Raw genomic sequence first — 12,329 nt, forward strand, 5'->3', positions numbered from 1 at the left:
TGCCCCAACGGCCTTCTGAGATAGGAAGGTAAATCGTGATATCGAAGTGCATCCCCCATGGTCTCGAAAGGACGACGGCGAGCTTGAAGTCCAGCGAATATCTGCTAATGTTAAGTAAAAATATAAAATATAAAACGCCCAAGTGTATAAATTTAAAATATAAAAAAGGCATGGGCAGTTATGAGCCCGAGGATATCGTTAATTAAATTAAAAAAAAAAGAAAGGAAGACTATTAAAGTCGTCCGCCACGTCCGGTGATACCGTTAGGACTACGTTCCCTTGGACTACCGCCTCCAATATCCGGGTCTTCAGGGTGTTTTAGGGCATCGATGGTTGAGTGTCCCGCCCGGTTTCCCGGAAATACCTCCCCGACCAGTCGCAGGAGATCTGGCGGTATTTATTCCGTATCAGGAGCGCCGTGTGTCCGGAGCTTCCCTTGCAAACCACGATAGGGGCGCCCCTTTGCTCTTACTTACTTACTTAACGTCTTTTCTAACTCCTTTTTCAACTGGCGATGTGCGGCCCACAGCTGTACCTCTAAGTTGGCGTTGAGACTGAGGGCATAGCTCTGCTATTTCAAGCGGCCACCAATATACCTTACGGCGCGATACCCTTCAAGCCCCCCTACGACAACGCCCTAATACAAGTAACGGATACCTAATGTACCAATTGATAAGGAAGCTTAAAGGGGATTCTCCTAACTTCGACAGTACTGTTTTTCATAGGATAACAGACGACGGACTTTTAACTTTACTCAGTGCGATATTTTTCGATGCTTTGAATAATTTATTCTACTTGAGGATTTGTGGGAATTATAATAATGACTTGAATTAGGTACATGATGTATTGCTCAATTTGCCGCCCCCTGGACGTGCCGCCCGCGTGCAGTGCACGCGCTGCACCCCCGCTTACGGCGGCCCTGTATATGGTGTTTCATCTTGTTGAACATTAAACTTATGACAATGAAGACAGTCGAAATTAACGACTCCTTTTCTGTCACTAACAATTTCAGTTCCATTACAAGAAAATGGTCTTCGACAGCCTCTTGGTGGATTATCGCCGAATATTGTGCAAATCTTCTTCAAATACCAACTGTCATCAACTCCAAAGATCGTGTTTTTATAACCGATTTCTATTATTGGACTGGCGTCGATGCCAAGCTGGTTGTACTTGGATGCTGAAAGACTGGCATAATTGCCTTTGGTTAGGACACAGTGCTTATACTTCTTGGGATCGATACCTGCTTCACAGAGACATATTTCACTTGGGTTACCTGAAATACAAAACAGTCATAATAGAATAATATTATAGTAAATCTGAATTTTATAAAAGAAAATCTGATAAACTTTGAGGCAGTTGGAATATAAATATTTAATGACAATTTTTTCCGATAAGCCCCGAATCTTGAAAGGAAATAAAGTGATAAAATAAGCTACTTACTAATCGAAAGGATCAGGTTATAACCCAAAGGGACTCAATTGAGAAAAACTGCGACCCTTCCCTTATAAAATTCATAAACAACTACCGAACTGTAATTTTAACATAGGCAGGAAGTTGTTACAGATATCTACCACTGTACAAAGTCAAAAGAGGGAAACTTATGGCACAATTACAATCGAAGATATAAAATATGATGATGAATATGATCAAACCTTTTCTTTTACCTCACCCATACATAGCGATCACTATGGATCAATTTACAAGTTCTCAGGACTAGAAGGAATGCCAACGATTGTCCCTGAATCTGACTACAACAACAACAACAACAGCCTGTCAATTCCCACTGCTGGGCTAAAGGCCTCCTCTCCCTTTGAGGAGAAGGTTTGGGACATATTCCACCACGTTGTTCCAATGCGGGTTGGTGGAATACACATGTGGCAGAATTTCTATGAAATTCGTCACATGCAGGTTTCATCACGATGTTTTCCTTCACCGCTGAGCACGAGATGAATTATAAAGACAAATTAAGCACATGAATCAGCGGTGCTTGCCTGGGTTTCAACCCGCAATCATCGGTTAAGATGCACGCGTTCTAACCACTGGGCCATTTCGACTCTGAATCTGACTGACAGGAGAAAAATCGACTGTGAAGTCTCTGTATCTAGTGAGACCACCGAATTCACCACAATTTATGACTAAATTGTTATTGTATCATTTAACTAGACCGAGTTGAAAGCGACTTATAATTAACCGCATCGTAACAAAATTTATTCAATTGAAAAACAAAACAACTTTTTTATCGATCTACCTAGATTTGAACCCAGGACATCATCGGCCTTTGAACTTCTAAACAAATGAGTCTTGGAGATACAACATATAACCATACCTTCAGCTTCGCATTTCAAGTACTGTGCCTGGAGAAATGTGTTCATCTTCATTTCGTTCAATGCGCACATATGGGGCACAGAGTACCTCCCACTTCCTTGCAAATAGTAGTCCACGGTGATCTCCCCTCCAATGTTATCTATTATCCATGGAAACGTCCTCGTAAAGAACTCCACGTCTGTATAAACATCACCGTAAAGAGATATGACATATGTGGCCTCAGAAGGCCGAAGAACGAAAGGCAATATTAACATTAATGCTAGCATCTTGAAGTTTTTCAAGATTTCCGTCAGTAATGGACGATAGTTTTATTTTATTTAGTACTTGCACGTGTCCGTTACGTTGGAATGTCTTATAAATACTTTTGCAAATTATGACTTCGAACGCGTTAACTTATTTTCCTGTTCGCAATTATGATTAGTTAAAATACCAACTAAATTATTGTATATATGTTTAAAATAAACCCTACGTTGTATTGAACTTTGGAATATAAATTTATGCAGGATTATTTAAGACAAATCAAAGCTTTGATTGACGAATCTTCTAATTGATTGGAGTATCTGCAAGATCGTTTTAATATAATTTATCATTGTGTATCCGTATCTGAGATGGGAATGATCGCGACCAAAGCTTCCGGCGTCTGTAGAAAAACTCAGATGATGATGAATGATTTAAATACCTTACAACGGCAATATGTACATGCCGTACCGATTACCTTGTAGACCATTTTCCAGTTTGGCTACCTATGCCAATAAGACTGTTACAACAATGCAAAGCAAAGTTGAAGCAAAAAAACAACAAAATCAAACTAAAAAAAAGACTGTTCTTGCAATTGGGCCGTCTCTTCTTATTTGTGTACGGTGAAGGAACATCGTAAGGAAACCATGTGTCTGAAATTCGAAATTATAGGCGCGAGGTCTTTGGCCTGTCGTAAGGAATTAACAGGCTCTTAAAAAAAACTGTTTATGATTTTTAAGTTACTTAAAAATAATCTCTCCAGTGAAATAAGTATTTAAAAAATAAATCGTAAAATTTAATACATAACTAAGTACCTGAATAATTTACAATCACTGCAAATATTTTGTATTTATGACTAAATTTTACAAGTGCCTTCATGCATTTCGCTTTATACGTACCTAATATATTATAACATAGGCGACATCGTTGAATAGCCTATGTAGTTATCTCGTCGGGTTTTTACATAATATACATTTTCAGTGTTATACAAGAATCGTAACGCTAGGCACCATCTATGCACAAACTTAAGAACTATTAAAGTTTTGTAAAGCGACGATAGGTGTCGCTACCAAGATTCACCCATAAATATTATATTATATTTTATTTTACATATATTATTAAGCGACTTCAAAAAAAAGAGTGTTCTCAATTCGACCGGTATATTTTTCTTTTATATAAACATTATAAAACTGAGATGGCTCAGAGGTTTAAACGCGTGCTTAATAGGTTCGATTCCAGGCAAGCCTCAATTAATTTTCACATTCTGCATTTTTGCTTGTAATTTATCTTGTTCTCGGCGATTAGTAAGGACATGTAGGTTATGTGTCTAATTTCGATGACCTTCTACATGTGTATCCACCAATTCGCATAGGAGCAGCGTGATGGAGTAAGCTCCAAACCTGCAACACAATAGTGATATGTGGCCTTAGCCCAGTAGGGTGACTGTTACTTAAATATCTTTTAAATTTTTGACCAAATATATAATACATGGGTCGTACTTACTTGTTTATAATAATTAATTATAATTTATTTTAACTGATTTTAAAACATAATTGAATTTATTTATAACACGTCAATATAAATAAATAATACTGTTGTTCAGATATATATTTTAGACTCAAAATATTACTTCTCAATTTTAATGATAATATGTAAATATATGCTACTGTAAAGCCTGGATTAAATTAATAACAATAGCACAGTTATAAAACATTCAAACTATCACCTATATGTTAGTCCCTATGTATGCTTAGATCTATATAATTACGCAACGGATTTTGATGAGGTTTTTTAAATAAATAGAGTGATAGAGGAAGGTTTTTTATATACAACATAGACAATGTAGTAAAGAATTAAGACAAAAACTGTAGCATATTTAGTGTCAGCGTTGCACCCGCGCCATGCTGAGGCGGGTTAAATTTTCACTACTTACTTACCCGCTACTTCGTGTGCCTTCGAATTTAACAAAAAGTTATTGTTTAGATTTTACTATAACCTATTAATTCTGTATTACGCAGCTTGTGTGATATTAAGTCGTTGTTACAAGGCATCCAATCTGAAGGCGACGTCCATTACTAGCAGTATTATATATTGCATTGCGAATGATATTATTTTGTATATAATTCTAAAATTAAAGTAGTCTAAGCCACTCCTTATCTATCCTTACTCCTAAGCTATCTGCCAGTTTAAGTCACGCCAAAATCTGTCCAGCCGTTCCAGAGATTTAATATTACAAACAGATACTCCAATTTAATTGTATGTATTGATTTTTCACATTTACATATGCATTTAATGATGCATGATGCATTTAAGACACTGTATGAAAATATGCTCATATGTTACTAATTGGATAATTACGATAGTAACTGTCTGATACCTCTTCACGCTTAAATCGCTAAACTGATTTTGATGAAATTTGGTATGGAAATAGTTTGAGTCCAGGGAAAGGAAACATATTTTATCACAGATCATCCCTTAAGAGTTACAGAAAAGATACTTAATTTTCTTTGAGGATTTACATTGTATGGTGAAATTGGTGGTGAAAATTATTGTGTATTAACAATTAGTTTTATAAATATGGCGCGGGTAAAGCCGAGGTTTCTTAGTAGTTTCAATTTATTTACTTCGTTTTTTTTGGATAAATAGTTCATATTATAATTAAACGGTTTATTTTGGCCTCTCGGGCTCAAACTTTGTAACTTTTGGAAAAATAAAAGATTAATTATGTTATGCGTCTGTGTGTGAGTAATCGAGAATTTATGTGCATGTGTGGAAGCCCAAATATATTTTAAATTTTTATTATAAAAAATGCGAAAAAGTAAATATGTACTTGTATCAATAGAGGAATGAAAAATACTTCCGTTTCCAAATATTCGAATATATTTTCATGTTTATTTTTATACTTTGTTTCATCTTCTATAAAATTTTACGAAAATAATAAATAGTATTAATAATAATATTTATTAATCACAAATAATAACATAAGTTATGTGTATAAACACATAAACTCTACATGGGATAGTAAAGTCACTTCCAATATTTAATTTTGACGACCTCTGTAGTCGTCAAATCGTTGTAGATTATCATTAGTTTTCTATGTTGTCTTGGGTCTGGGTGTTTGTTGTACCGTCGTTACTTCTGATTTTCCATAACACATGTGCTTTAGCTACTTACATTGGGATCAGAGTAATGTATGTGATGTTTGATATTTATTTATTATTATTAATATTTATGTGGTACTAAATAATAAACAGTGATGCAAGTGGAAAGTTTATCATCATAGTATAAAACAAAGTCGCTTACCGCTGCCTATCCCTATGTATGCTTAGATCTTTAATATTACACAACGAATATTGATGCGGTATTTTTTAATAGATAGAGTGATTTGAAAGGAAGATTTTTGTATATAATACATGGACAGTATAGCAAAGAAACACTGATGATTTTCAAAGTCAAGAAACAGTCATCGTCATCAAAGTTTCTAATGTGATGTTGTAAATAAATAAATTCTGTAGTATATTCGAGTCGAGATGGCCCAGTGGTTAGAACGGATGCATCTTAACCGATGATTGCGGGTTCAAACCCAGGCAAGCACCGCTGATCCATGTGCTTAATTTGTCTTTATAATTCATCTCGTGCTAACCAATGAAGGAAAACATTGTGAGGAAACCGCCACAAACCCGCATTGGAACAGCGTGGTGGAATATGTTCCAAACCTTCTCCTCAAAGGGAGAGGAGGCCTTTAGCCCAGCAATGGGAATTTACAGGCTGTTATTGTAGTACATTTAGTATTAGTATTACAAACGTTCGAAACTGAGGTGAGTCGCTATTATATGCATAATATACTGTGCTGTGTTATTTTTATATTTCTCAACATTTTCACCTAATATACGTATTAATTATGACCGACCAATGATAAAATTTCCAAGGTCGTACAAGTTCTCCTAATACAAAAACTTCAGTTCTGAATATTATTTACGAGGGTGCCGGAGTCAGATTTCGAAAACTTTACGCCATAAACGAAGAATCGGCACGTATTCATTGAAGATCGATTCGATTATCGACTCTAAAATATAGAGCATACGGTCTATTCCAATTGACTTACTTATCTAAAACAGCCTTTAATGAATCAAAAAAGGAAAAAAAATACTTCAAACTCAAGCTTTAATAATTATCATATACTATGATTATGATAGTTCGACATTATCTACGAATGTCTTGTTCACGAGACTGAAGTTTGCAAGGTATATGTTGACGGCATTCATCAACAGCCTGTAAATTTCCCACTGCTGGGCCTCTTATCCCTTTTGAGGAGAGGGTTTTAGCATAGTCCACCACGCTGCTCTAATGCGTTGGTGGATACACATTTGGCAGAATTTCATTGAAATTATAGAAATGCATTTTTCACTCACGATGTTTTCCTTTACCGTCGTGTACTTGATGAATTATTTAATCAAATTAAGCATAGTGCTTGCCTGAGTTTGAACCCGCAATGATCGGTTAAGATGCAGGCGTTTTAACCACTGGGCCATCTCGGCTTTCTGGCGACATTAGGAGTGTCCATATCGGACTACCTCCTTTCTCCTGAGTACCTTGGCAAACATTTAAAATAGGCTATTTGACAATGCGAAAAATAAATTGTGAATTATTGTAATCAGTGTATATTATGAGTTTAAAAATGTTTATTTCCTAACGAAACTTGAAAATAATACTTAATTTATTCAAAAATCAATAAATAAAAATGCATGTATTCAAACGTTTGTCACATAACACAAAGCGCTCCTGATTGGCCGGGCTTTAGATAATGTCATTTTCTTGTAAACCTTGCTTTTCTACTATATATACCTACCACAGATTAAAATACAGCAAAATGACGTCACCGACCCCATTGCAGCGCCATATTGTCGAAGTAGCGTTTTCGCGCGTTATTTAAATATGGAATTTTTAAAATGATATTTTTCGGCAAATATGTACTAGAAATAAAACAAACATCTTTTACTGGGTTCCTTAATCTCTACTAAATAACATAAAATGGAGTTTAAAAACCAGTCAAATAGCCTACTGTTTCGACTAAATTCTACCAATATGCAAATACAAAACGTAACTCTTTATATTAAATATACATACAGACACTTCAATTTTATTATATGTATAGATAACAAATATCACTAGGAAATATCAGTCTATGTTATATGGAATGTTAATTAACTATGTCAATCAAATTAGCAGTTGATCAGAGTTAAAAACTCTGACGATAAACTATATTGAAGGACTTTGTGCTAGCCCGTCTGGGTAGGTAGCACCCACTCATCAGTTATTCTACCGCCAAATAGCAGTAATCAGTATTGTTGTCTTTGGTTTGTAGTGTGAGTGAGCCCGTGTAACTACAGGCACAAGGGACATGACATCTTAGTTCCCAAGGTTGGTGGCACATTGACGATGTAAGGAATAGTTAATATTTCTTACAGCTTTATTGTCTATCTAATCCGCTAACCTATACCAAAGAAAAAAACAAGAACTTTATGTTTGCATATTGGTAGATTGAGTACTAGGTACTCAGGAGAATTGACGGGAATTACAAATATAAGGCATACTTGATGTCGCTTGACACTTAAATGAATCTTTAAAACGAGAGCTAAGATGTACACATCAATATATAAGATGAGAAATAATAATCTAACAAAAGTTTCTTGAGCTGTGAGTATTTATTAAATTATTCAAAAGCCTCCGTGGCGCAATCGGCTAGCGCGTTCGGCTGTTAACCGAAAGGTTGGTGGTTCGAGCCCACCCGGGGGCGAATTATATTTTTGTGTAGGAAACGGAACCCTAACCTATTGTTGTAACGCTATTTCAGTTGCTTGTTGTGTGTATATTTATTGAAATATTCATAAGCCTCCGTGGCGCAATCGGCTAGCGCGTTCGGCTGTTAACCGAAAGGTTGGTGGTTCGAGCCCACCCGGGGGCGCTTATTATTCTGTTTTAGTAATGATTTAACTTTGTATTGTTACAAGTATACTTAGTATTAGCTGTACCTTATATATAGTCTATTGATGGTTAAGATTTTAAAGATAGTATCTATCGATAATTTTGTACTGTCGATAGCCAGTTATTTTTCTTTCTTTATTTTTCCGTCGATGTACAAAGACGCGTTGCGAAGATAAACAATTTTCAATCAGGGCCTCGATTCAAGAAACGTTAACGAAAAATAAGACTTAGGTATTATCCTTTTCTCATAATTCATTCAGAAACTATCGATAAACCTATAGTATCGATACTACCAATATTATCAATAGCATCGCTGTTACCAATTAGTATTGCTTACTTTCGTATTGTTTACGAAGAGCTATCGACACTATTGATAGTAGTATCGATATCCTAAAGTTTTCGAGGTCAAAGTAAAACTATCGATAAATCTACAGACTACAACACTGGAGAGTAAAGTGTACCACGCGTTTAGTCCCATTACAACTTGGTACAACATGTGCTTGTTTAAGATACGTTTTTGAGCAGTGGTATCACCGACAATATAGTCTGTTATCCTGCTCGCCAAAAAGTAAGTATGTATGTATGTTTGTTTGTTAATTACATAACACGCTTTTCAGTATCTTATGATCTATGATGTGAGAAGTTATAGCGCGATTTAAAATACAACTGGCGCCATCTGTTATTGAACTAATGTACTAGCTTGTCATTATGCACTATCATAGTGCAGTGAGAATAATGCGCCGAAAATGATATATCAATCATAATATAAAGTCACTTACAATTTTTAAAATAATTAAGATGTTATATTGACATTTCATTAATTTTTATGTTTAATATTTATTTATAAGCATAGTTTAATATATATAATATAAACACTTTAAATAATACAGATATATATAATATATCTTGCACATACATATATTGATAACGTAATTATTTTTTTTTTGAAAATACTAGTTTCCATCCGCGACTTTGCTTGCGTGTTGCATATCATAGAATACGAATCCGAAGAAAAAACCCCACGAGAAAAAGCCATAGACCCATTCTTCATCTTCAAAACATTCAGTTTCGTTCAGTCGTTCGGATGTGTAACAAAAATTCATTCATCCAAACTTTCTCATTCATATTCAGTGAGATTCATATGAAATTTAAATAACAAAAATCAAAATCAAAATAAACTTTATTCAAGTAGGCTTTTACAAGCACTTTTGAATCGTCATTTTACAATTAAGTGAAGCTACCACCGGTTCGGAAAGTAGATTCTACCTAGAAGAACCGGCAAGAATCTTAGTAGTTATTCTTATTTAACATTTAAAAATACAAAGTCATGTTAGTTAAATACAATTATTTAAATTAATATATCCTGCGTGAAAGTTATGCTACTAATCGATACGAAACCCTTGGCTAACCATACAATTTAGAAAGACTTTGTGAAATTCATCTGACTATGTACCAACCATTTATCAGATACTCTAACGCCAAACGCAAGACTTTCTTTGTGTTCAAATTTAAAGGGTGAGTGAGCCAGTGTAACTAAAGGCATAAAGGAAGGGCATATTAACATCTTAGATCCCAATGTTGTTGGCATATTGGCAATGTAAGGAATGGTTAATATTCACAGCGCCAATGTTTATATATGTCATTAACAAAATAACACTAATTCTCAATAGTGAGGAACAAATTTGACTAATTGTACTTAACTGACATACTGTGAAAATGATGGAAAAGAGTAACTACTGAGTTTCGTATAGATTCTTCTAGGACCTTCCGAAATGGTGGAAGCTTTAAGTTTAATTCAAAACTGTAACATAACCATTGTTGTTACAAAAAAGTTGCACGAAGTGTAACAGGCGGCCTTATCGCTAAGCAGCGATCTCTTCCAGGCAACCTTTGGGCAGAGGATCATAATATTGATATAATGGGAAGGGTACAGTAACTTTAAGTCATTTTACTTATATGTCGTAAAAATACATAATATAATAGTACATAATACACAAGTAGCAATAAATATATATATAATATAAACATACATATATACTATAATAAATACATACATAAATAAATACATATAATATATATATAATAAAATAGTTTTAATTTTTATGAATGTAATTGAATAAAGCATGTTTTGATTTTGATTCTGTAATTGTTTTCCATATCCAACTTGAAATTAAACGTCAAATTTAATTACGATCATATCTATAAATCGAAATGAGATATAGTACAACACAACTTAGATGTAGCATCGGCATAATTCGTAAAACCGATTACTGCCGATTCATGCAACCAATAGAAATAGCTCACTATCGCGCCATTCGACGCTATTCGTCGCTATAGATTCTCGCGTCAGTTCAACCCGAGAAAGCAAGTGCATGTAAATCGTCGTGTCAAATTGACGAATATATTAGGTCATTTGATATTACAAGTTTGTGTAAAGATCATATTCACATAAGAAATAAATATTGATAATTTGGGATAGCGTACTCAATTCGGATGTGATCGGTTTCACGAATTTTGCCGATGCGACATCTAAGCTGTGTCGTACTATAACATTGATATCAGTATAGATAAGATCTTTTCAATAAAATAGCAGTGCCATATTACGAACGTATTCCAATTATAAAATGTCGATAACCGACTTAAGATGATACGGTATTTTGGTACCTATATCCTTAAAATTTTATAAATATTACACTTAATTTCGCATATCACTGTCTGACAAATGACGATCGCGTTCTGCGATCGTCATTCGTTCTAACTAAGCTCTACAATATCAACATCAAATACACGAAACAGAAAATTTTCTGTTTCATAATCAAATAGAGTTAATAGCAAGCTTAAATTAGAACCTGTAAAGGTATGACAACTTTGCTATGCCTCATTACCCTAGATTAGGTTAGTATAGTAGTTTAGTCCACATAGTGAATACTATCAAAATATATCTTTAGTAGATATATGTTATACTAGATTAGTTTTAGCTATTATGATATGTATGTCGTTTTAATGTTATAACGATTAAAAACAATGTCACATTCTCTGACAAATCTCAATATTTATATTCAGGATAATGTAATGGAAATTAGCCTATTTTGAGATATGGCTTAATGTCATTTAAGCTGCCAGTTGAACGGTGCCATTTAGTATAATGGCTAGGCTATTAATAAAAAGACTATGAGTCGAATGAAGTAGGCGTTTGGCATAAAAAACCTTCTTAGTGTTTTTAGTGATGCTTTACGTTTTATTCAGTACTTGTTATCGCTCGCGGCTTCGCTCGCATTTTAGGGGTTGTTTGTCATGTGTTTGACAAAAAATAGCCTATGTACTTTCTTAAATTCAAGTTTGCTTCATACCAAATTTCATCAAAATCGGTTCAGCGGTTTGGTCGTGAAAGAGCAACACACACACATGCAGAGTTACTATCACAATGATAGCATTAATATAGATAACACATATTTTTCGTTATCTGTGCGTCGTTTAATGCAATTTTCCGATCATTATAATTCATTGCTTAATCGAAAGTTAAACAGCACTGTTAACACCTAATTAGTCGCTCATGTCGCGTAATGGGCTAGTGTTGTGCGAGATAATCGATATTAATTCAGGACCATCGACTCTCGTATACGTTTAATAGATTCTGCACCACTGCATGCTCGTAAATAGGGAGATTGCTTCAGTAATACAATAAGGATGTTGATTTTTTTATCGATATCTAGGATTAAATATTCATTTTGAGATACTTTTTAAACAATGTCAAAAGAAGAGATGATATAATTTTAACTAGA

At 34.5% G+C, this 12,329-nt stretch overlaps 1 protein-coding gene and 2 non-coding genes across 3 annotated transcripts; 2 read left to right on the plus strand and 1 right to left on the minus strand.

Moving 5' to 3' along the window:
- Positions 1–232: 232 nt before the first annotated feature.
- On the minus strand, positions 233–2,591 carry LOC124538093. The gene is made up of 4 exons (XM_047115097.1): positions 2,327–2,591; positions 913–1,273; positions 481–554; positions 233–387 (listed from the first exon to the last, which is right to left on the minus strand). The coding sequence occupies exons 1-4, from the start codon at positions 2,589–2,591 to the stop codon at positions 233–235; spliced, it is 855 nt and encodes a 284-aa protein (XP_046971053.1).
- Positions 2,592–8,285: 5,694 nt separating this feature from the next.
- Trnan-guu lies at positions 8,286–8,359 on the plus strand. The gene has a single exon. It is a non-coding gene; the product is annotated as a tRNA-Asn (tRNA).
- Positions 8,360–8,453: 94 nt separating this feature from the next.
- Trnan-guu lies at positions 8,454–8,527 on the plus strand. The gene has a single exon. It is a non-coding gene; the product is annotated as a tRNA-Asn (tRNA).
- Positions 8,528–12,329: the final 3,802 nt, after the last annotated feature.

Source organism: Vanessa cardui, chromosome 19 (genome assembly GCF_905220365.1).
Source record: "Vanessa cardui chromosome 19, ilVanCard2.1, whole genome shotgun sequence".
Taxonomy (NCBI): Eukaryota; Metazoa; Arthropoda; class Insecta; order Lepidoptera; family Nymphalidae; genus Vanessa; species Vanessa cardui.